Genomic DNA, 27,051 nt, shown 5'->3' with positions numbered 1-27,051 from the left:
ACACCTCAATATGGGTGTGGTCTCCTTCACTCCTCACTACAGTCCTCTTCCCCATGTTAGAGTGGGCACCTCCGTCAGCTGCTGTTCTTGGCTGGCCAGGAGATCCACCCACTCTGAAGTCTTCAGTCTCTACAGCATCGGCAGACTGGAGGATCTGGGTCAGAAACACAGAGCCCATCATATGGCATATGACTACACCCACACCCCTACACCCACACACCAGCACCTACACCCACACTACACCCACACACCAGCAACTACACCCACACACCAACCCCTACACCCACACTACACCCCACATCCACACTACACCCCACACACCTACACCCACACTGCACCCCACTCACCAGCCCCTACACCCACACTACACCCCACACACCCAGACCCACACTAAACCCCACGCACCAGCCCCTACACACACTACACCCCACACTCACACTACACCCACACACCAGCCCAGAGTTCTTCACTACTTCGCTACTGTACATAAGTACTAAAATGCTGTATCTGTACTTTACTGGAGTATAATTTTTTTCTCCTACTTCCACTTTTACTTCACTACATATTTTCCATCAGTTTAATACTTTTATTCCGATACATTTTTTACGTGCTGTATAGTTACTCGTTACAATTATAAACCTGTTAGCTGGCGCTGTCACCGGGTCAAGCGATCGGGCTGTCTTATGAGAAAACTGCGCATGCTCCGGTCGCGTCTCGTTTACTCTGCTGCTGCCTTCACTGAACACGAGCTTCATAATCTAGGTTCACTTGACACGTCGTGACTGCCGCAAGGGTCCGCACGCAAAAATGACGCAATCGCGGTGGCTCCGCCCATGCGTGTTGGCCACGCGCGCGGTTACGTCACGAGGTCGTGCACCTCTCGATTTTTGTGCGTGCAAAGTTACAAGGTGGAATTCACGCACTTGTACGGCACTTTGAAGGTCCATTTTCAGTATTTTCCAACACCTTCAGCATAATTTAGATATTTATACAAATACACATATACTCGAAATTATTCCAAATAATTTGCTTATCTCATTAAAACAGATGGTACCGTGTTTGGTAACAGCAGAAGAGCAACATAAGTGCTGCATAATAAGCTTGTTGGCGTTTTAATGTACACATATTGGCACCTTCCACACCTTCAACATCGAGTGATCGTGGTGGTGAGGGTGAGGAAGGAGATCACCCTGGCCCTACCTAGAGACAGTGTTTGCGTTTGCTGGAGTGAAAGTAAATTAGGATGAAGTGCCATCTCTGCCTCCCTAAAGAGGGTGAAATATTGGCCTTCAAAAATTCACCTTCGAACTTGAAGATACACATTAATGTAAGTTATAAATATAATGCACAGAAGACACACCAGCTTTAGCTGTCAGTAAGCGCTAGTTAGGTTACATATCTTAGCTAACAAACCTAATTATGTTCATGACTTGCTGCAGTTTTCACTTAACATTAGCTGGCAATCATAAAGGCGATGTCACGCTGAGTTGTGTTTTTAGCAACAGTAATCCGTGTCTCATTTCATGCTGATTAATCATGTGCCCTTTTTTGTAGTGTAGTGTTTTTATAAAGTAAGGGCATTTATTGGGGGTAAACGCAGGGCAGTAGGCTCACCCTTAGAATCCGACAAACAGATTTTACATCCAAAATACACCTCATTTTCTCAGCTAAATTAAGGATTAACTTGTACTTGTTACTCAGATTTCTAAAAAGATTTCACCGATATTGCAGCAAATTTAGCAGTAAGTAGTGACAAAATAATAATGGTAGGAGACTTTAACGTACATTTTGATAATGTGGACGATCCACTGACAAGGGCTTTTACTTCTATATTAAACTGTCTGCATTATACAAAACGTAGTAGGATCTACACATTATCAAAATCATACCCTAGATTTAATCTTAACGCTGGGTATCGACGTAGATAATATAAATATACTCCCGCAAACCGTAGCTATCTCTGATCACTATTTAGTCCAATTTGAGATTCATCTTAACATAAATACCCGCCCGTCTCTTCGGCAGTGTATAAAGCGCTCGATAAGTTCATTAACAGCAACACAGTTTATTGAAGCCCTCCCTGATTTAACTGCTCTAGCCCACTCGCCATCCGATCCAGGAGAGTTAGATAGTCTAACCGACTACTTGGAGAATACCTGCAGATCAGCTCTAGATATAGTAGCTCCACTAAAATATAAAAAAGCTAGATCCAAAAAGCTCGCCCCGTGGTACACTGACCAAACTAGAAACTTAAAAAAAATAGCACGTAAATTAGAGCGTAAATGGCGATCTACAAAGTTGGAAGTATTCCACTGTGCCTGGAAGGATAGCATTATTGACTACAAACGGGCACTCGCTAAAGCACGCTCAGCATACCTAGCCTCACTGATAGAGAAAAATAAAAACAATCCTAGATTTCTTTTTAATACTATTTCCAAACTTACAAAAAATCAAGCAGGCGCAGAACCTCAGATTCCAGTAAACCTCACTAGTAATGTATTTATAGATTTCTTTGATAATAAAATAGTGAATATTAGAAAAAATATAAAACCTTTTATTAGCAATACAACGGGTATGTCATCTGGTTTGGTTGATATTGATTTAAATTACAAACTTGATGCTTTTCATCCACTCCCACCATCAGAATTAGAGAAAATAATTCCTTCCTTAAATTGTGCTACCTGCACACTAGACTCGGTTCCCTCGAAGTTATTAAAAGAGGTATTACCAGTGGTAACTGAACCTCTTCTAACTATAGTTAACTCATCCATTACAATAGGTCACATGCCTAAATCATGTAAATTAGCAGTTATTAAACCTCTGATCAAGAAACCAAATCTTGATCCGACTGTACTATCTAATTATAGACCCATTTCAAACACATCATTTATATCTAAGATCATAGAAAAAGCTGTTGCCCAGCAATTATGCCTATATCTGCATAGGAATAACACATTTGAAAAGTTCCAATCTGGTTTTAGACCCCATCACAGTACTGAAACAGCATTAGTTAAAGTAACAAATGATCTCCTCCTTGCTTCAGATCAAGGCTATGTATCACTGTTAGTGCTTCTTGATCTTAGTGCAGCTTTCGACACAATTGATCATAGGATCCTGCTAGAAAGGTTAGAACGCTGGGTTGGAGTCTCAGGCACAGCCCTTTCATGGTTTTATTGTTACCTAACAAATCGCTATCAGTTTGTAGAGCTCATTAATATTCCATCTAAACGTACAAAAGTTAAATATGGGGTCCCGCAAGGCTCCATTTTAGGACCACTATTATTTACATTATATATGCTACCATTGGGCACAGTTATAAACAAACATGGTGTCAATTTTCACTGCTATGCAGATGACACTCAACTTTACATATCAGCCAAACCTGATGACAAACTCAGTTTAGGAAAAATTGTGGCCTGTGTAAGAGATATTAAATGCTGGATGTCCCTAAACTTCCTCCAACTTAATGAGGACAAAACAGAAGTTCTCCTCCTGGGCCCTAAGGCCTCAAAACAGAAAATTCAAGATCTAATGCTTAATCTCGCAGACTACCCCATTACACCTGGCACAGTAGCCAAAAACCTAGGTGTCATACTCGACTCCGACCTATCATTTGATAAATACATAGATAATACTACTAGGATAGCTTTTCTACATCTCCGCATCATTGCTAAGTTAAGAAATGCATTATCACAGGATGATGCGGAAAAATTGGTGCACGCCTTTGTTAGCTCCAGATTAGATTACTGTAACTCACTACTGTCAGGATGTTCAAATAGGAATTTAAATAAACTTCAAATAATTCAAAATGCCGCAGCCAGGGTTCTGACCAGAACTAGAAAATTTCAGCATATCAGTCCAGTCCTATCAGCCCTGCATTGGCTCCCAGTTAAATTCCCAGTTAAATTCCGTATTCCGTAAGTGCTATATAAATAAAATTTGATTGATTGATTGATACTTCTGCGTCAAATCTACGACATAGCAGGACATAGGTTATCTGTTTTTTGTGTACGAAGTGTTAAGCCCAGTTTTTTAAGTTGCTACTTGTTTGTACATACAGAACACTTGTATTTGTGGTCTTTGACATCTTTGATTTGTAAGTGATGTATAAAAACAATTGATAATCAAACTTTGACAGCTTTCTTTAATTAACTCAAAACACAATACTTGTACTTTTTACTTTCAGTACTTGAGTAATACATTTTTGAATATACTACTTGCAATACTTAAGTACAAAAAATGCAGAATACTTCTGTACTTCTACTTAAGTAGAAGTTTTTAAAGAACACTTCAACTTCTACTCAAGTCACATTTTTGATAGAGTACTTGTACTTTTACTCAAGTATGGGTCTCTAATACTTTATACAACACTGCACCAGCCCCTACACTCATAGTGTTGTGTATTAGGGTGAAAGACGTGCCACTAATTTTTTTCTGTCTCTGATTTTTAAAAAAGTAAAATTTTAAATATTTTTTTTTATGTTAACTTTAAAAATGTGATAATTTCAAAATAAAGCTATAATTTACTTTGAAATATCTATTTCTTTGGGTCTGATTTTATTAAGTTCTGAGATAATATTGAGAGAAAAGGGGCAAAATTGTCTAAATTGTGTAACCATAAAAATGCAGCACCTAAATGAATGTGTAATGCCATTCTAAACAGCCTCTGAAATACACTGGCATAATCTTAAACAAGTATATATATATATCAAATAATATTACAGAAATGTGGAAGCTCTGAATATTTCCATTAACATGAGGAATCATGTCTGCCAAGTCAAACGTCTGGTATGTTTTCTGGTATAACCACACTTTTTGGAGCCATTTTTGAGCCAGAAGATCATATAACAATGTGACATCAAACAGAAGGACCTCTGAAGACCCCAACTGCTACAAGTCAAGATTAGTAACTCTGTAAAATTTGACAAAATAAAGCAGATTCAGGTATGATTAGAAAACATGTCAAATGGTATGACCTCAGTAAAATGTTAATAAATATAAATCATCATAAAATATTCAAATTAATTTGAAATATTCAAAGCAAGGTGAAGTGTTTACATAATCATCCACAATAATGCATGCAAAATTTGGTTTAAATTTGAAATGTCCTGTGGAGTAACTGAGTTACACCTTTTATTTTGTATTATTTTTGTATTCTTATTTATAATAAGATTATTACAATTATTGTTATTATTAAAATTATAATATTCCATAATCTGCAGCTTGAAATGTAGTCTAAAAAGAATAATAAATCTCTAAATGAAATCTGTTTTTAATTTCACATTTTTATAGGATACTGCACATAAACAAGAAGTATGTAGGTGGAAACCTGTGTATGCAAACAACAAACTCTCTCCTCTTGTTAAAATAAGAAAGATACACTACACACACCCTCACATACACATGCTAGTGTTTCATGAGATACACTACACACACCCTCACATACACATGCTAGTGTTTCATGAGATACACTACATACACCCACACATACACATGCTAGTGTTTCATGAGATACACCTCATACACCCTCACATACACATGCTAGTGTTTCATGAGATACACTACACACACCCTCACATACACATGCTAGTGTTTCATGAGATACACTACACACACCCTCACATACACATGCTAGTGTTTCATGATAAAGTAAAATCTGTGATGTAGGTCTCCTAAAAGGGTAGTTTTATTGAGAGGTTTGAAGTGAAAATGGAAGATGAATTAAGGCCCTGGGGCCTCATGTACGAACGGTGCGTACGCACAAAAACATTGCGTACGCTATGTTTCAAGCAAACAGTCAGATGTACAAAATGTGATTTGAACGTGAGAAAGTGTGTACATCCACGATACCCTCACCTCTGGCATACGCATGTTTCTAATGTGTTTTCGTCAATTAGCGACACTTAGAGGTGATGCATTAAAATTACAACTATTAAGATATCCTTCACGCACAAGTTGTAGTAAGCCCTTATTGGGTAAAATAAAGTAAATGAATCAGAAAATTAAACAGTAAATTTATCAGACAATTTCACTGCCTTATTGAAATAATCATTCAACGTGTTTCCACTTAGCCTAGATTATTTATACATGCATTAAATGTTGCGCTGGAGTTCTTGGGAGATGGCAGCGTTGGCATTACTGGAGGATAATGCTAATGGCCGAATTCGCCAACAGCGCGTTTGTCCGTGACCATTATGATTTTTTGGCCCATGATGATGACTGGCTTATAAGCCGTTTCAAATTTCCAAGAACTGTCCTCTTGTGTTGAGTTGGGTCCAGTTTCGGAGAGAGAAACGCGAGGAGTTGCGCAGTACCAGCGACAACGCTCGGCTTCCTGGCGACAGGCTCGTTTCACTGGCGGGCCGGTCGGGGATATCCCAGTCATCTTTGAGCCGGGCCATGCCAACTGTTTTGGATGGCATCATCTGCCTGTCAGCTAGGTATATAAAGTTCCCATATGAAGCGGTTGACCAGGCAAACATTAAAGCGCAATTTGCAGCGATAGTCGGTTTCCCTAATGTAATCGGAGCGATCGACTGCACATTTCTATAAAGGCACCATCTGAGGAGGAATTTGCTTATGGGAATAGAAAGCAGTTTAATTCCATAAACGTGCAAATAATCTGTGATGCAAAAATGTGCCTTACTAATGTAGTGGCACGTTGGACTGGATCAACCCAATGATTCCTACATCCTTACAAACTGCATGGTTGGAGGTGGTGGAGCACCCAGCGAACCCAGAGCCAGGACAAATTAATGCGCAGCGCAAATTTTAACCAATTATTTTATTGAGTCGCTGATGCTAGTGAGCGCATCACTGATACTTTTAGGTGCATTATATTATTCTGCCAGTGTGCATTATTCTGACCCCACAACATTTAAAGCTTCACACACGCTGTCCCACTCAGACCTTAATGCCACAACGTGCCAAACAAACATTTTTCCGCACCTCTACCTCATTCAGGAGCGTCTCCACTTTCACATTCGGTGAAGTTCCTCTTTTTTCCCCGTTTAGACATGGTTTGTGATAGATCGGAGAGCAAACTTCTCCGGTACAGGGCAAATTTAAATGAATTTGCATATTTATAAGGGGGCGTGTCACCGTGTGCGCTCAATTCCACGTTGATTGGGGCTGTGTTCGAAACAGACTACTACATACTGGATACTGCATACTGGACTCAGTATATACTGGATACTGCATACTGGTCCTCGTAGTAGTCTCATAGTAGTATGCAGTACAGTTTCCAGTATGCGACAAAAGCAAAGCATACTACGGGGTCACGTGAACATAGCGTTGCATGATGGGATGCAGTACACCACGAAGATAGCTCTGTTCGCGTACTGGAATATTTTGCGGAGGTAGTACTGTACGTCATCCGGGTATGTTTCGCGTACTGGAAAATTTCATTTTGGTCACATACTGCATACGGCATACTGATTTGGGGCTCGATCAGTACGCCAGTAGTATGTAGTAGGCTATTTCGAACACAGCCAGTGATGTACAAAAGAAATGTGCGTGGAGTCCGCCGTACACCATTTTCTGGATTTGTACGTACGCCAATTTTTAGTAAGAAATCCACGCAAGTCTTTGTACATGAGGCCCCTGGACATTAGACTAACAGTTTCAGTCATCTTCTGTACTTTAGCTATCAAAGAGAAAGAGAGAGGGAAAGATCACAAATATCCAGTCACAGATCTGCCCAGGGAAACACAGGTGCAGATGAAGGAAGAGTGGAAGCAGTATCAGAGGCAGTACAGAGAGAAGAGAAGAAGAAAAGGGTGCTTGTTCAAGTTTTGAACCTTACTCCTCTATCACTGAATTCAACATCAGATGAGCAGCTTTTAATGGCCCTCCAGAGCCCATAGTGTATGTTGCTGATCATGACTGTGTGCAGTTTAAAGAGACCACAGACATCCTCCACTCATGTGAGGGTAGTGCAGAAAAGTACCAGCAAACATAGAGCAGTGCTGAAGAAAAGGGAGAAGCTAAGGTTCATAAAAATAAGGAACTTGAGTGAAAGAATGAGGCAAAAAAACTGCAACAGAAAGTTGATGAACTCAAAGAAAAGAATGAAAGTGCGTGAGAAACAAAGAGAGACAAAAATAAAATTGTAGAGGTGAAAATGGAGAGGGTTGTCACCTTTCTCACTGAGATATGGATGTTTGGAATGTTCAAAACATCATATGCACAATGTATGTACAATTTGAATTGAGTTTTTCTTCTGTCTGCTAGATATCATCTTACATTTGATTATTTTTAATGTAATATGATGAATAAGGTGTATGAATTGTTCTTACTGTACTATAATTAGGGATCAATCTGTTTCTTCATTGTTAAAAGTGTTGTTTATCTAGTATAAAAAAATTTGAATTTGATCTCATTTATTAACACACTTAATTCACCAACTTTAAACCAACTGATCCAAGATTACAGAGAAAACATTCATGTATATGGCATATCTTAGTTTAGAAATAAAATATTTTAAATATAATAAATTATATTTCATAATAAATCACTCATTTCATCTGTACACTTATATAACTTTTAGAAGGTGTCACGTTGTGGGGGGGCCCCCTACCGGTCGCCCCCGGTTACAGCGGCAGCGGTCCTGTTTTTGGTCATGTGATGTTCGTCCCTCAGGTGGGCGGGACCCGTGATCCGTCTCACCTGAGGGTCGTTTGTTCGTCTATATACGTCTTGTCTTTGTACCAGTTGACTGCTGGTTATTATTTCCTTAACCTGGATCTGTGTCACGGGTATTTGGTTTGCGCACTTTCTATTAAACCATCCTCTTTCCCTGAGACTTGGCGTGATCGCTTCCTTTTTTAGTTGCTCACACTGCCCGTCACAGAAGGCTGAATTATTTATTACTTGTCATGCTTTTGTGGTTACACCATTTACCAATTGGTAAATTGGGCTATTGGTGACTGTGATTCTTTAATTGGTTAAAAATTGTAAAAATGTCATATAAAATGCTAAAGCACATACAGAAATGCAAACTATACATCTAAACAAACATCATGTTGTTTTAACATGTTTAAAGCATATTTGTGATTTGGACGTCATACCAACCCTTATTTGTCACTGACCCATTTGCATAGATCAGAATTGTGAATTCGCATAGATCAGAATTGTGTATTTGAATAGATCATAGTTGTGAATTTGCATAGAGTTGTGCATTTGCATAGATCAGAGTTGTGCATTTGCATAGACCAGAGTTGTGTATTTGCATTAACAGCTGCATTGGAGAATGAGGGTGAGGTTGTCTGGTTAGGTAAGCAGGCCCACAAGAACTCTTACTAGTGGCAATAGTGGATATTGATTTTGTGTCATTTTGAATCAGTTGTTTTGTTTTTGCTCATTTTTTTTTTGTTTTTTTGAGAACAGGAGTAATACTACATGTGATAGTAACCCTAATAACACTAACCCTATGTGTAGCTCCGGCCAGATTGCTAGGATTTGACCCAGGTGGATATTGGAGAGATGTTGTTTTCCAGCATACTTTTGTTGTAGTACTTTATAGTATTTATCCTGTGATGTATTTGTGTTAATATTAGTCTTTGAGCTACTATTGCTGTAGTGATGCACTGAGCTTTAGAATCATCCAATGTGCTGATTGGATGTAAAATCTGCAGGTTGACTGTAAGGCATCCTTGGGTTCTGAGAGGAGTTATGTAAGTGTAACTGCATTCATTCATTCATATAATCAGAGTTTGTGTGATGGTACGGTTGGCCCCCTACTGGTCGCCCCCGTATGCAGGGGCAGTTGTCTTGTTGTTACATTATGTTCGTCCCTCAGGTGGGCGGGGCCTATCATCCTCACCACCTGAGGGTCGTTTGTTCGTCTATATATGTCTTGTCTTTGTACCTGTTGACTGCTGGTCATTGTATCCTTCATTTGGATCTTGTCACAGGTTTTTGGTTTGCGCACTTTATTAATTAATAATAGACAACAATGTAATAAAGTAAATAAGATTAACTAAACTAAAAAGTTTCTTAACTAAAACTAAAAGCAGATCTTAACTAAAAGCAGATCTAAACCGGAATGTTTTGAGACTGTTCTTAAAACTATGCAGGGATGAAATGCCTCTGAGCTCTTCAGGAAGAGAATTCCAGAGCTTTGGGCCATAGTGGCTAAAAGCACCCTCGCCAATCTTTAATCGGCTTTTAGGAATCACCAGTAGATTACTGTTTGAAGACCTGAGAGACCTGACTGGAACATATCTAACCATCATTTCACTGAGGTAAAGAGGGGCAGGACCATGAAGACATTTAAAAACCATGACTAGAACCTTAAAATCTATTCTAAAGCTAACAGGTAACCAGTGTAGTGAGTGGAGTGCAGGTGTAATATGATCTCTCTTTCTCCTGTGGGTCAGAACCCTTGCAGCCGCGTTCTGAACTCGCTGTAGGTGCGAAATAGAGCTCTTTGGAAGAGCAGATATAACAGCGTTACATTAATACAATAGCCTTGATGTGATAAATGCATGGACAAGTTTTTCACTGTCAGCAGGAGAGAGCATATCTCGGACCTTAGCGATGTTTCGAAGGTGAAAGTAAGCTGTCTTGCATGTAGTCATGATGTGTGATTTGAAGCTGAGCTCATTATCAAAGGTGATGCCCAGGTTCTTAACACATTGTCTGGCATTCAGATTCATTTGATTTAAATAAGTCTGGACATCATTCCTTTGTGAATCACTGCCAAGAACAAGAACCTCTGTCTTCTGTTTATTTAACTGCAGAAAATTGTCAGACATCCATGTCTGTAGATCATCTATGCAGTCAAACAGTGAGCAAATTGATTTTAGGGCTTTAGGTTCTAGCGAAATATAAAGTTGAGTGTCATCTACATATTGATGATAACTAATACCATGTTTATTAATGATGTGTGGTAACGGAAGCATATATAGGTTGAATAGTAACGGCCCAAGAATTGATCCTTGGGGGACGACAAGTTATTTTTTGATTTGTGGAGGAAGAGATACCTAATGCTACATAGTAATCACGCCCAGTTAGGTACAATCTAAACCAGTCTAAAACTAAGCCACTAAGGCCTACCCAGCTCTGTAGTCGATCAAGAAGTATTTCATGATCAACGGTGTCAAAAGCGGCGCTTAAATCTAGCAGAAAAAGGACTGAGTTTGCCTGCATCCTTATTCAATCTCAAGTCATTTACTACCTTAACTATGGCTGTTTCAGTGCTGTGGAGAGAAACCAGATTGAAAAGTGTCATTTATTTGATTTACTTTGACAGTCATTCAACTGTATTGACATTACTTTTTCAATTATTTTGCTCAGAACCTGCTTGAAAAAGCATATTGGTAAAGGGTCCAGTTCACAAGTAGAGGATTTTAGTGATGAGATCACATCAAGTAGTGTTACCATGTCAACTTCTTGGAAATAAGACATATTAAAGTTAGGCTGAGTAACTGATGTAAGATTTGATGGTCTATTAGTGCTTGTTGCTATGTTCTGCCTTAAACTATTAATCTTGTCCCTACAAAATATAGCAAACTCCTCACATTTTTCAACTGAAACAGTTTCAGGGAAGACACAGGAGGTGGGGTTAAAACCTCCTAATTAAAACCTCCTTTTTCCCTGAGAGGCGTGATTGCTTCCATTTTATTTTGCACTCGCTGCCCGTCACAGTTTGAACTGCAGTTATGTAAGTGTAACTGCATTCTTTCATACAATCTGAGTTTCAACTGCAGTTATGTAAGTATAACTGCATTCATTCATTCATACAATCAGTTTGAACTTCAGTTATGTAAGTGTAACTGCATTCATTCATTCATACAATCAGAGTTTGAACTGCAGTTATGTAAGTGTAACTGCATTCAGTCATTCATACAATCAGTTTGAACTGCAGTTATGTAAGTGTAACTGCATTCTTTCATACAATCTGAGTTTCAACTGCAGTTATGTAAGTATAACTGCATTCATTCATTCATACAATCATTTTGAACTTCAGTTATGTAAGTGTAACTGCATTCATTCATTCATACAATCAGAGTTTGAACTGCAGTTATGTAAGTGTAACTGCATTCAGTCATTCATACAATCAGTTTGAACTGCAGTTATGTAAGTGTAACTGCATTCAGTCATTCATACAATCTGAGTTTCAAATGCAGTTATGTAAGTACAACTGCATTCATTCATTCATACAATCAGTTTGAACTGCAGTTATGTAAGTGTAACTGCATTCATTCATTCATACAATCAGTTTGAACTGCAGCTGGTACCTTTTTAACCACCAGGTCTTCCTGCTCCTCAGTCTTAGTGTGTAGATTAATATCTGGGACTTCTTCAACCTGTTTACAAATCAACAGATGAGGAATTAATCATTTGATCCTACTGTACACATGCTGTTCATTTGGAGAACTGTCCTGCCAAAAAACAGGTAGTCTAAGGTTAAGGATCAAATAAAGAAAAAAGAGAACACACCACAAAGAAGGTGCCTTTTCAGAGTGATCTCAATCTTGAGTCCATTACTGATCACATAAAATTGATCACAGATCACGCAAAAGGCAAACTTCTATAAGCACTTAAAAAGTAACTGAGCGCGTGTTTGAAATACAGAAATTTGATTCTGCTGCAAAAAGTAAATTCTCCATTAAGCAGCCGTTAGATTGAAGAAAATGTTATAAGCATTTCATAATGAAACAAACAGGGAAAAAAGAGAAGGTACATTCAGTGAAAAAATTATAATAAAATGTAATTTTAGCCCAGCCAATGTACAAACAATCTTAGATCACCAAGCAATGTTTAGACACCCTCAAACCACACAGAGCTATTCAGGCAGACTCCCCCCCTGTTGTACTTGAATAACAACTCTTCTTGATACCACCCTGGTGATTAGTACATACTCCTCAGAGCTCTCTGATAATGAGCCATGCATAACAATGGGGTCAGGGTTACAATTAGTTAGGTTAGGGTTAGAATGGTTAGGGTTAGGATTAGTTAGGTTAGGGTTAGAATGGTTAGGGTTAGGATTAGGATTAGAATGGTTAGCGTTGGGATTAGGATTAGGATGGTTAGGGTTAGGGTTAGGATTAGGATTAGAATGGTTAGGGTTAGGATTAGGATTAGAATGGTTAGGGTTAGAAAGAAACAATCTGATTTGCTAACTGGTGATCAACAACAGGTTACCTCTTCCCCTCTTAATTATTTATTATCTGTAAGTAGCTCAGAAGGAATTATTTTTATTAAAATTATTATAAAACACTTAGTTACTGAGAAATGCTGAATCATCCATAACTGATGAACAGAAGTAAAAGGAATACAAACTCACTTCACCTGATGACAAGCACCAGATATATGGAACATTCATGCAAAAAAATAGAAAGTCAATATGCAAAAATTCAGGGCACGAAAAATAAACTGATGTTAAATTTTGTTTAGAAAAACAAGACTAGAAAACATGCAACAGCACAAAATGCTTACATGTAGAAATCACTTAAGCCAGGGGTTATGGTAGTTTGACTACGCTAAGTCAATGGTAAAACGTTTCTTATCAAACTATTTCTTAAGTACAAAATTAGTTTGGTACACTTTAGGATAATTGATCATTCTCCTTGAAATTGTGAACTTACTGAAATCCCCTTGCCATAAAGCGATATCATTAATTCTATCTGCGGAAGGATCAAAAGTTAAACATCTGAGGGTAAGCAGAAGAGTAGGGCCATGCTCAGAACTCTTACCCTCCACCAATCACCATCATCATCATCATCATCACCATCATCACGTGGAGCCTCTCCGTGAGAAGTCTCCGCCAGAAGACCATATGTGAAAGGTAGGGAACTTTTCTTTATATGTCTGTTCTCATGATCATGAGATTCAGCTGTGGGCTCTTGGATGACTGGTGCATCCTCGTAATCCTCACTTCCTGAGGACTGGTGGAACTCGCTATTCAAGTTACCAGATGAGGAAGGACTATGGGACAGGAGCTTTAGGTCATAAATGCAAGGACTGGTTGTGTCAGCACTGACTGTTTCATCTGTAGCATCTTGCTTTGGTTGAGAGAATTCTGACATTGTCTGTTGACATTCAAAGAAAATCTCAGGCTCACACTGTTCAGGTATTCTGACGTCACTGTGGAGTTCAAAAGATTTTTTGTGCATCTTTTTGCTGGAGTCAACTGCATGATCACTGGATCTTTCCAAGGTTTCAGACTCTTCATTTTTAAACTGTTCTATGTTAGCCCAATGCTTGAGTATATGATTACCAGTTTCAGCTGTAATACTTCCTGGTCTGGATTCCTCTGAGATAACTAGCTGACCAGTCAGTGGACGTTCTACCGGTGTGTGTTTTCTTGGCAATGCGAGGTCGATGTTGGAGGTGGTTACTGTAGATTTATCAGACTCAGAGAAAGTGTGCTTACGAGAGGCCTTCTCTGAGTGCTGAGTCAGTTGGTCAGATGCAAAGGACATTGAGTGTGATCGCTTTGAGTCTGAGGGCCTGGAAGCCTCATCATCTTTGGTGAGAGTTGAAGATGACATTGAGACATTGGGACAGGTCTGCATAGCACTGACTGGTTCAGGTTCTGACAGCACTTCCTCAAATTCAAAGTGATGAGTAGCTCTTGCTGTTTCTGGTGTTTGTGGAGAAAGATCAGAGACAGAAAACAGTGAAAGGTCCCTGTGATCAGTGATCTTTTTTACAACCCTGGAGTCTGGCACAATATCCATCTGAACCTCACACTGCTTTTGGCTGTAATCAGTAAAGTGTTTGTAGGTTCCATGGATTTCTTCAGTTTGAAGGACAATTTGTTCTTCTGTAGAGAAAACCTCAGGTTCTTGGTGATCACACTGTTCATGTGATTGTTGCTGTCTTTGTTTTGGAGATTTTAGAGGAGACACATTTGGTTTTTCAGGTGATCCAGACTCTTCCTCTTGAGGTTTCCTAGTGATCATTTTTGAAGTAAAAACATCTGATTCCTCTGAACTAACAGTTTCTTTCTTTGTAACAGGTGTTTGGGAGACTTCATCTAACTCTTCTGATTGCTCGTGTCTTTCCATGTCTCCTTCATACTGATGAGCTGAGATTTGTGATGTGAAATCTTCCTTAACTGATGAGGTAGTACATTCCTGCTTCAGCACCATGTGGAACTGACTGGAAGCCTTTGAGTCCAAGTTCCTCCATTGCACTGGGTCAGTAGAGGCTTGACCTGATTCTGAGTCCCCAAACATATGATCTAAATCTGAGCAGCTCTGGAAGAGATCTGGAGTTACCTCTGAAATCCCAAGATCCAGCTGAGATAGTTGATTTAAAGTTCCGTCCTCAGGTGCACGTTTTTTCAACGTCTGGACAGGCAGAGACAGAGCACAATCTTCCCTACACATCTCCTCCCTCTCAGAAAGCAGTTCATCAGCAGGCAGTTGATAATCAACAGGAGGTGATTGTAGGACGCCTGAAGATTCAACATATTCAGACAGAGAGGACTGTTGTCCATCTAAGAAAGTTGCTTCACTCCCTTCCATATCACTTTTTTCACACACAGGATATTGTATCTTGGTGTTGGGATCAACTGCATGTCCACTTGATTTTTCCAAGGTTTCAGACTCTTCATTTTTAGACTGTTCTATGTCAGCCCAATGCTTGAGTATATGATTACCAGTTTCAGCTGTAGTACTTCCTGATCTGGATTCCTCTGAGATAACTAGCTGACCAGTCAGTGGACGCTCTATCGGTGTGTGTTTTCTTGGCAATGCGAGGTCGATGTTGGAGGTGGTTACTGTAGATTTATCAGACTCAGAGAAAGTGTGCTTACGAGAGGCCTTCTCTGAGTGCTGAGTCAGTTGGTCAGATGCAAAGGACATTGAGTGTGATCGCTTTGAGTCTGAGGGCCTGGAAGCCTCATCATCTTTGGTGAGAGTTGAAGAAGACATTGAGACATTGGGACAGGCCTGCATAGCACTGACTGGTTCAGGTTCTGACAGCACCTCCTCAAATTCAAAGTGATGAGTAGCTCTTGCTGTTTCTGGTGTTTGTGGAGAAACATCAGAGACAGAAAACAGTGAAAGGTCCCTGTGATCAGTGATCTTTTTCACAACCCTGGAGTCTGGCACAATATCCATCTGAACCTCACACTGCTTTTGGCTGTAATCAGTAAAGTGTTTGTAGGTTCCATGGATTTCTTCAGTTTGAAGGACAATTTTTTCTTCTACAGAGAAAACCTCAGGTTCTTGGTTATCACACTGTTCATGTGATTGTTGCGGTCTTTGTTTTGGAGATTTTACAGGGGACACATTTGGTTTTTCAGGTGATCCAGACTCTTCCTCTTGAGGTTTCCTAGCGATCAATTCTGAAGTGAAAACATTCAATTCCTCCAAACTAGTCATTTGCGTCTTTGTTCCAGATATCTGAGAGAATTCATAGAACTGTTCTGATTGATCTTGTTTTTCTATGGCATGTTCATAATGGTTTGATGAGTCTTGTAATGTGCGGTCTTCTCTAACTGATGAGCTACTACATTCTTGCTTTAACATCATGAGAGACTGAGTGGAAGATTTTGACTTTAATTCTCTCAACTGAATTGGGTCATTAGATAGTTCATCCGATTTTGGATAAACACCGATGGGATCTGAATCTGAGGAAGTCCTGATGAAATCTACAGTTACCTCCAAAGTGTCCTGATCCCGCTGAGCTGGTGGTTTTACAGTCATCCTGGTCTCGGGTGTATCTTTTTCTAATATCTGGACAAGCGGAGATAGAGTATAATATTCACTAAAAGTTTCACCACTGTCAGAAAATAGCCGATCAGGAGGCAGTTGATAATCAACAGAAGGTGATTGTAGGACGCCTGAAGATTCAACATATTCAGACAGAGAGGACTGTTGTCCATCTAAGAAAGATGCTTCACTCCCTTCCATATCACTTTTTTCACACATAGGATATTGTATCTTGGTGTTGGGATCAACTGCATGTCCACTGGATCCTTCCAAGATATCAGACTCTTCATTTTTAGACTGTTCTTTGTTAGCCCAATGCTTGAGTATATGATTACCAGTTTCAGCTGCAATACTTCCTTGTCTGGATTCCTCTGAGATAACTAGCTGACCAGTCAGTGGACGTTCTACCGGTGTGTGTTTTCTTGGCAATGCGAGGTCGATATTGGAGGTGGTTACTGTAGATTTATCAGACTCAGAGAAAGTGTGCTTAAGAGAGGCCTTCTCTGAGTGCTGAGTCAGTTGGTCAGATGCAAAGGACATTGAGTGTGATCGCTTTGAGTCTGAGGGCCTGGAAGCCTCATCATCTTTGGTGAGAGTTGAAGATGACACTGAGACATTGGGACAGGTCTGCATAGCACTGACTGGTTCAGGTTCTGACAGCACTTCCTCAAATTCACGTGGTTGAGTAGCTCTTGCTGTTTGTGGAGAAACATCAGAGACAGAAAACAGTGAAAGGTCCCTGTGATCAGTGATCTTATTCACAACCCTGGAGTCTGGCACAATATCCATCTGAACCTCAAACTGCTTTTGGCTGTAATCAGTAAAGTGTTTGTAGGTTCCATGGATTTCTTCAGTTTGAAGGACAATTGGTTCTTCTACAGAGAAAACCTCAGGTTCTTGGTTATCACACTGTTCATGTGATTGTTGCTGTCTTTGTTTTGGAGATTTTAGAGGGGACACATTTGGTTTTTCAGGTGATCCAGACTCTTCCTCTTGAGGTTTCCTAGTGATCATTTTTGAAGTGAAAACATCTGATTCCTCTGAACTAACAGTTTCTTTATTTGTAACAGGTGTTTGGGAGACTTCATCTAACTCTTCTGATTGCTCGTGTATTTCCATGTCTCCTTCATACTGATGAGCTGAGATTTGTGATGTGAGATCTTCCATAACTGATGAGGTAGTACATTCCTGCTTCAGCACCATGTGGAACTGACTGGAAGCCTTTGAGTCCAAGTTCCTCCATTGCACTGGGTCAGTAGAGGCTTGACCTGATTCTGAGTCATCAAACATATGATCTAAATCTGAGCAGCTCTGGAAAAGATCTGGAGTTACCTCTGAAATCCCATGATGCAGAGAAGATAGTTGATTTAAACTCCCGTCCTTAGGTGTATCTTTTTCTAATATCTGGACAGGTTGAGAGTGAGCACAATCTTTGCTAAAGGTTTCACCACTGTCAGAAAGCAGCCCATCAGCAGGCAGTTGATAATCAACAGAAGGTGATTGTAGGACGCCTGAAGATTCAACATATTCAGACAGCGAGGACTGTTGTCCATCTAAGAAAGATGCTTCACTCCCTTCCATATCACTTTTTTCACACACAGGATATTGTATCTTGGTGTTGGGATCAACTGCATGTCCACTTGATGTTTCCAAGGTTTCAGACTCTTCATTTTTAGACTGTTCGTTGTTGGCCCAATGCTTGAGTATATGATTACCAGTTTCAGTTGTAGTACTTCCTGGTCTGGATTCCTCTGAGATAACTAGCTGACCAGTCAGTGGACGTTCTACCGGTGTGTGTTTTCTTGGCAATGCGAGGTCGATGTTGGAGGTGGTTACTGTAGATTTATCAGACTCAGAGAAAGTGTGCTTAAGAGAGGCCTTCTCTGAGTGCTGAGTCAGTTGGTCAGATGCAAAGGACATTGAGTGTGATCGCTTTGAGTCTGAGGGCCTGGAAGCCTCATCATCTTTGGTGAGAGTTGAAGAAGACATTGAGACATTGGGACAGGTCTGCACATCACTGACTGGTTCAGGTTCTGACAGCACTTCCTCAAATTCAAGTGGTCGAGTAGCTCTTGCTGTTTCTGGTGTTTGTGGAGAAACATCAGAGACAGAAAACAGTGAAAGGTCCCTGTGATCAGTGATCTTTTTCACAACCCTGGAGTCTGGCACAATATCCATCTGAACCTCACACTGCTTTTGGCTGTAATCAGTAAAGTGTTTGTAGGTTCCATGGATTTCTTCAGTTTGAAGGACAATTTGTTCTTCTACAGAGAAAACTTCAGGTTCTTTGTGATCACACTGTTCATGTGATTGTTGCTGTCTTTGTTTTGGAGATATTAGAGGGGACACATTTGGTTTTTCAGGTGATCCAGACTCTTCCTCTTGAGATTTCCTAGCGATCATTTTTGAAGTGAAAACATCGGATTCCTCTGAACTAAAAGTTTCTTTCTTTGTAACAGGTGTTTGGGAGACTTCATCTAACTCTTCTGATTGCTCGTGTCTTTCCATGTCTCCTTCATACTGATGAGCTGAGATTTGTGATGTGAAATCTTCCATAACTGATGAGGTAGTACATTCCTGCTTCAGCACCATGTGGAACTGACTGGAAGCCTTTGAGTCCAAGTTCCTCCATTGCACTGGGTCAGTAGAGGCTTGACCTGATTCTGAGTCCCCAAACATATTTTCTAAATCTGAGCAGCTCTGAAAAAGATCTGGAGTTAACTCTGAAATCCCAAGATCCAGCTGAGATAGTTGATTTAAAGTTCCGTCCTCAGGTGCACGTTTTTTTACCGTCTGGACAGGCTGAGACAGAGCACAATCTTCCCTACACGTCTCCTCCCTCTCAGAAAGCAGTTCATCAGCAGGCAGTTGATAATCAACAGGAGGTGATTGTAGGACGCCTGAAGATTCAACATATTCAGACAGCGAGGACTGTTGTCCATCTAAGAAAGATGCTTCATTCCCTTCCATATCACTTTTTTCACACACAGGATATTGTATCTTGGTGTTGGGATCAACTGCATGTCCACTTGATGTTTCCAAGGTTTCAGACTCTTCATTTTTAGACTGTTCTATGTCAGCCCAATGCTTGAGTATATGATTACCAGTTTCAGCTGTAGTACTTCCTGATCTGGATTCCTCTGAGATAACTAGCTGACCAGTCAGTGGACGCTCTATCGGTGTGTGTTTTCTTGGCAATGCGAGGTCGATGTTGGAGGTGGTTACTGTAGATTTATCAGACTCAGAGAAAGTGTGCTTAAGAGAGGCCTTCTCTGAGTGCTGAGTCAGTTGGTCAGATGCAAAGGACATTGAGTGTGATCGCTTTGAGTCTGAGGGCCTGGAAGCCTCATCATCTTTGATGAGAGTTGAAGAAGACATTGAGACATTGGGACAGGCCTGCATAGCACTGACTGGTTCAGGTTCTGACAGCACTTCCTCAAATTCAAAGTGATGAGTAGCTCTTGCTGTTTCTGGTGTTTGTGGAGAAACATCAGAGACAGAAAACAGTGAAAGGTCCCTGTGATCAGTGATCTTTTTCACAACCCTGGAGTCTGGCACAATATCCATCTGAACCTCAAACTGCTTTTGGCTGTAATCAGTAAAGTGTTTGTAGGTTCCATGGATTTCTTCAGTTTGAAGGACAATTTGTTTTTCTACAGAGAAAACCTCAGGTTCTTGGTTATCACACTGTTCATGTGATTGTTGCTGTCTTTGTTTTGGAGATTTTACAGGGGACACATTTGGTTTTTCAGGTGATCCAGACTCTTCCTCTTGAGGTTTCCTAGCGATCATTTTTGAAGTGAAAACATCTGATTCCTCTGAACTAAAAGTTTCTTTCTTTGTAACAGGTGTTTGGGAGACTTCATCTAACTCTTCTGATTGCTCGTGTCTTTCCATGTCTCCTTCATACTGATGAGCTGAGATTTGTGATGTGAAATCTTCCATAACTGATGAGGTAGTACATTCCTGCTTCAGCACCATGTGGAACTGACTGGAAGCCTTTGAGTCCAAGTTCCTCCATTGCACTGGGTCAGTAGAGGCTTGACCTGATTCTGAGTCCCCAAATATATTTTCTAAATCTGAGCAGCTCTGGAAAAGATCTGGAGTTAACTCTGAAATCCCAAGATCCAGCTGAGATAGTTGATTTAAAGTTCCGTCCTCAGGTGCACGTTTTTTCACCGTCTGGACAGGCTGAGATAGAGCACAATCTTCCCTACACGTCTCCTCCCTCTCAGAAAGCAGTTCATCAGCAGGCAGTTGATAATCAACAGAAGGTGATTGTAGGACGCCTGAAGATTCAACATATTCAGACAGCGAGGACTGTTGTCCATCTAAGAAAGATGCTTCATTCCCTTCCATATCACTTTTTTCACACACAGGATATTGTATCTTGGTGTTAGGATCAACTGCATGTCCACTTGATGTTTCCAAGGTTTCAGACTCTTCATTTTTAGACTGTTCTATGTCAGCCCAATGCTTGAGTATATGATTACCAGTTTCAGCTGTAGTACTTCCTGATCTGGATTCCTCTGAGATAACTAGCTGACCAGTCAGTGGACGCTCTATCGGTGTGTGTTTTCTTGGCAATGCGAGGTCGATGTTAGAGGTGGTTACTGTAGATTTATCAGACTCAGAGAAAGTGTGCTTAAGAGAGGCCTTCTCTGAGTGCTGAGTCAGTTGGTCAGATGCAAAGGACATTGAGTGTGATCGCTTTGAGTCTGTGGGCCTGGAAGCCTCATCATCTTTGGTGAGAGTTGAAGATGACATTGAGACATTGGGACAGGCCTGCATAGCACTGACTGGTTCAGGTTCTGACAGCACCTCTTCAAATTCAAGTGGTTGAGTAGCTCTTGCTGTTTCTGGTGTTTGTGGAGAAACATCAGAGACAGAAAACAGTGAAAGGTCCCTGTGATCAGTGATCTTTTTCACAACCCTGGAGTCTGGCACAATATCCATCTGAACCTCACACTGCTTTTGGCTGTAATCAGTAAAGTGTTTGTAGGTTCCATGGATTTCTTCAGTTTGAAGGACAATTTGTTCTTCTGTAGAGAAAGCCTCAGGTTCTTGGTTATCACACTGTTCATGTGATTGTTGCTGTCTTTGTTTTGGAGATTTTAGAGGAGACACATTTGGTTTTTCAGGTGATCCAGACTCTTCCTCTTGAGGTTTCCTAGCGATAATTTTTGAAGTGAAAACATCTGATTCCTCTGAACTAACAGTTTCTTTCTTTGTAACAGGTGTTTGGGAGACTTCATCTAACTCTTCTGATTGCTCGTGTCTTTCCATGTCTCCTTCATACTGATGAGCTGAGATTTGTGATGTGAAATCTTCCATAACTGATGAGGTAGAACATTCCTGTTTCAGCACCATGTGGAACTGATTGGAAGCCTTTGAGTCCAAGTTCCTCCATTGCACTGGGTCAGTAGAGGCGTGATCTGATTTTGAGTCACCAAACATATGATCTAAATCTGAGCAGCTCTGGAAGAGATCTGGAGTTACCTCTGAAATCCCAAAATCCAGCCCAAATCGAGATCCAGTCCCATCCTCAGGTGCATTTTTGTTCAATATATCGACAGACACAGAGTTTTCCTCAAATGTCTGATCTCTCCCAGAAAGCTGTGAGAGATGCTGCCCATGATCGTAGTATGAATGCAGGATGTCTGAGGTTTCAGACAGCAGGGGATGATTCACTTCACTGCATGACTTTTCATTCCCTTCCATATCACTTTTTTCACACACAGGAGACACAAGAGGAGACTCCATTCCTTCTTCGTTATCTATAAACTCCTGTTGTATCAGGTGAGGTACCAAGGCCTGAGGTTCATTTGTAGACTGTTCTGCTGATAGTTCATTTGAAAATCTGTCAATGGATAATTTACTGAAACTAAAGATGTTTTGATTACATTCAGTATTTAGTTGTTGTCCTTGCAGTGTTTTTAAGTGGGGTGGTTTAGGGTTTACATGGTCACACTCTGCCTGATTTTCTTCTTGTGGTGTAGCTGACAGCTGGGGTGTGAATGATAAAATAAGACAATAAACAAGACATTAGAAAAACAAAAAAGAGAGATGAATCAATTGGAAATATATATGCACTGTCAGAGGGAGAAGATTTCATCCCTATAGTGTAGTTAGGATTCAAATTTTTTAAATATTAAATGTACTCTATATTGCCAAAAGTATTCAGTCACCCATCCGAATTTGGAATAAGGTCTTCCAATAACTTCCATGGCCACAAATTTATAACATTAAACACCTAGGCATGCAGAATATTTTTAAAAACATTTGTGAAAGAATGGGTCGCTCTCAGCAGCTCCGTGAATTCCAGTGTGGAACTGTGATAGGATGTCACCTGTGCAACAAATAGCAACTCGGCCACGAAGTGGTCGGCCAAGTAAGGTGACGGGGTGGGGTCAGCGCATAGTGTGAAGAGGTCGGCAACTTTCTACAGAGTCGATCACTAGACATCCAAACTTCATGTGGCCTTCAGATTAGCTCAAGAACAGTGGACAGAGAGCTTCATGAATGGGTTTACATGGTCAAGCAGCTGCATCCAAGCCATACATCACCAAGTGTAATGCAAAGCGTCGGATGCAGTGGTGTAAACCACACTGCCACTGGACTCTAGAGCAGTGGAGGTGCGTTCTCTGGAGTGACGAATCACGCTTCTCCATCTGTCATCTGATGGACGAGTCTGGGTTTGGTGGTTGCCAGGAGAACGGTACTTGTCTGACTGCATTGTGCCAAGTGTAAAGTTTGGTGGAGGGGGGATTATGGTGTGGGGTTGTTTTTCAGGAGCTGGGCTTGGCCCCTTAGTTCCAGTGAAAGGAACTCTGAATGCTTCAGCATACCAAGACATTTTGGACAATTCCATACTCCCAACTTTGTGGAACCGTGGTGTGGATGAACTTGACTGGCCTGCACAGAGACCTGATCTCAACCTGATAGAACACCTGTGAGACGAATTAGAGCGGAGACTGAGAGCCAGGCCTTCTCGTCCAACATCAGTATGTGACCTCACAAATGCACTTCTGGAAGAATGGTCAAAAATCCCCATAAAACACACTCCTAAACCTTGTGGACAGCCTTCCCAGAAAGATTTGAAGCTCTTCTAGCTGCAAAAGGTGGACCAATGTCATATTGAACCCTATGGATTAGGAATGGGATGTCACTTAAGGTCATATGTGAGTCAAGGAAGGTGAGCAAATACTTTTGGCAATATAGTGTATATTTTGCTTATCTAGCTTGACATCATCCACTTTCTTAGATACAAGGTAAAATCCAAAAACGTTTTCATGATTTGTGCAACTGCATACTGATAGTACACCATGAGTATTTATCACTGATAGTTCAACATGAGTATTTATCATGGATAGTTCAACATGAGTATTTATCATGGATAGTTCAACATGAGTATGCATCATATCAGTCACTGTAGCGCTGCTCAGCAAAATGGTTTTGCAAATGCATTGTACTGTTATTTATTACATTATAAACCAGCATTAACACTTAGCAAAATCTTTCCCATCCTTGTCATGAAGAACTGCCTTCCTGTGAAATACAACTTCAACCCACCACAATTTCACAATTTGCCAATTAAAGACCTATAAGAGACACAAATTAGCTGAAGCAGGTCTTTCAGACATGGGTTGGAGCCATAATCTGTAATAAGATAGCTCTCCAGCAAGACTGTCAAACATCTGTGCTTTAAAGTTTGCCTCAAATCAGTAAGTACCAGTAATATGCTTTAAGACCATCTGCAGTATCAACACCCTAGCTCGACCGCAGCGGGGGAGTTAGCTCGACCGCAGCGGGGGTGTTAGCTCGACCGCAGCGGGGGTGTTAGCTCGACCGCAGCGGGGGAGTTAGCTCGACCGCAGCGGGGGAGTTAGCTCGACCGCAGCGGGGGAGTTAGCTCGACCGCAGCGGGGGTGTTAGCTCGACCGCAGCGGGGGTGTTAGCTCGACCGCAGCGGGGGTGTTAGCTCGACCGCAGCGGGGGTGTTAGCTCGACTGACACATTACAGTGGTCTTTCTGGAACTCAGTGTTCTTCTGGAAACCACATATCTGGTATAGCATTCTCACAGTGCTATTCTCTGTCATACCTTCAACGATAGTATGGAAACCCATTCGAAGTCCACAATGCCCTGGTATAGCTGTTGCTCAGTACATGACCATATCAGCCATGGTTAATATAGAGCTCAATCATTTCCCGTACATGTATTGCCTTACAATAATTCCACATGAACACGGCAGATACTGATCACATAGCAGTGATATCACATAACAAATGATTAGGAAAGTTCAGCAATGATATCCATACTTTAGATATCAGGGAGTCATATTTAAAAAATCTTCTTTCTTCTCTTACCACATCCCCCCTCTTAATTGAGAGGGACCCACAAGGATCCTAATCCTGACCATAAACACTACCACTAACCCCAACACCTAACCATAAACCCCACCACTAATCCAAATCCATAAACCTAAACCCTAAGCCTAACCATAACCCTAACCCTAGATTTTCAAAGCTTACCTCTCAAACATGAGAAACAGTCTCACAAAAACTCATGAAACTCTAGAGACCCACTATTTTGTAGCGAATTGTGAATTTATGATATTTAAAATAAAAATTATCCAGGTGATGATGGTTCATTTTCCAACTGAAAAAAGTCTTCACTGTCACTGATGTAGCTTTAAAGGTACCCAAACCCCAAATGTAGTTTTAAAGGTCTCCACCTTTAATCACTTCTACATTGGAGATGATGACAGGCAGAAACACCACCACCCACACAGCTGCCTGACACACAGCCTCACAAGACCAAGTAGCCTAAACAACTCAAACAGCTCAAGTGAATCATGCATCTACTAACTTCTCCTTCATTTCTTTGCATGTTTTCAGCCCCACAACTGTAGTCTAATCTATGTGAAATGACCCTTTCAGTACAGCAAGCCAAAGACACTAATCTAATGTAATTAGCATGGAGCTATTTTAGGTTTAGGGTTAGGCTTAGTGTGGCATGGAGCTGTTTGATCAAGCAGGGTGACTTACATGTTTGTCTTTGCTGCTAGACCCCACCCTGACCTCTTGAGACGCCCAGGGATGAATCACGCTATCCCTGTGCAATACATCAGCATGTTAATATTAATATTCCATATGTATACCACCCTGTTTATTAACATTTTAATATGATTTACATATTTGATTAATGTAATGTTTATTGAAATGTGCATTTTGGACATTCACTCACTGCGTGCTGTCCAGTTCCTCTAGCATGTCACCGTGAATACTCTCAGAGTGGGTGTGTCCGACAGTTCCCACACTCTCCGCCCAGGAAGGAATATCGAGCAGGGAAGCCACTGAGAGGTCTTCTTCTGACACAGCAGGAGGATACCTCTGGGAAGGGTCCGTCCTCCTCACCAGACGAGGGCTGTCAACATCGTCCTGCACCGACGACAGTGCTGCACATTCCAGCAACATGCTATTAGTTACACTGCATTTCCTCCATTTTCTGAGTGGCTGTGTTAGAGTTAATGTTTTGATGAATGTTGTACCAACCCTCACTGTGATCTAGAGTTCTCTCAATCTCAGCATACGTTCTGCACGTCTGCTCCTGAACAGACTTGTTCATCTGTATCTCAATGAGGTGGACGATGTCCATACGGTTTATCTTGGTGAGTCTCTTTATCAGACACTCCTCTGGACATGCCACACACAAAACGTCAAATAAAAAGCCACAAATAAATAATTACATCTTTATCTATACAGCACTTTTGAAGTCAAAGTCACAAATTGCTTTACAAAAATGCTTAGAAATACTACAGACAATAAAACAAATTGCAATAAAATATTCAATAAGCAATACACATAGAAGATACTAAAAAAAAACCACTGACAATCACACAAGTCAAGAGCTACTAGAAGCATTAATATGTTTTAAGTACCAGTGGAGAGGTCCACACCAGTATAACATACCAGTGGAGAGAGATCCACACCAGTATAACGTACCAGTGGAGATAGGTCCACACCAGTATAACGTACCAGTGGGGAGAGGTCCACACCAGTATAATGTACCAGTGTAGAGACATCCACACCAGTATAACATACCAGTGGAGGGAAGTCCTCACCAGTATAACGTACCAGTGGAGAGAGGTCCACACCAGTATAACGTACCAGTGGAGAGAGGTCCACACCAGTATAACGTACCAGTGGAGGGAGGTCCACACCAGTATAACGTACCAGTGGAGAGAGAGCCACACCAGTATAACATACCAGTGGAGATAGGTCCAAACCAGTATAATGTATCAGTGGAGAGAGATCCGCACCAGTACAATGTACCAGTGGAGAGGGATCCGCACCAGTATAACGCACCAGTGCAGAGAG

The 27,051-nt window shown here is 40.8% G+C and overlaps 1 protein-coding gene across 7 annotated transcripts in view; it reads right to left on the bottom strand.

The window, feature by feature from the left end:
• ank2a (ankyrin 2a, neuronal) overlaps positions 1–27,051 on the bottom strand; it is a 126,561-nt gene that overhangs the window by 4,156 nt on the left and 95,354 nt on the right. For 6 of the 7 annotated variants that reach the window (XM_077012943.1, XM_077012963.1, XM_077012952.1 and 3 more), the window contains 5 exons: positions 26,227–26,367; positions 25,919–26,129; positions 25,720–25,786; positions 12,243–12,311; positions 5–154 (listed from right to left, as the gene is read on the bottom strand). In XM_077012943.1, the coding sequence (XP_076869058.1) occupies positions 5–154; positions 12,243–12,311; positions 25,720–25,786; positions 25,919–26,129; positions 26,227–26,367 (638 nt within the window). Of the gene's footprint in view, positions 1–4; positions 155–12,242; positions 12,312–13,700; positions 22,004–25,719; positions 25,787–25,918; positions 26,130–26,226; positions 26,368–27,051 lie in introns of those variants that run through there. The other variant, XM_077012988.1, reaches the window with a different exon arrangement.

This window comes from Brachyhypopomus gauderio, chromosome 1 (genome assembly GCF_052324685.1).
Source record: "Brachyhypopomus gauderio isolate BG-103 chromosome 1, BGAUD_0.2, whole genome shotgun sequence".
Taxonomy (NCBI): Eukaryota; Metazoa; Chordata; class Actinopteri; order Gymnotiformes; family Hypopomidae; genus Brachyhypopomus; species Brachyhypopomus gauderio.
This window is presented reverse-complemented; position numbering and strand designations above follow the sequence as displayed.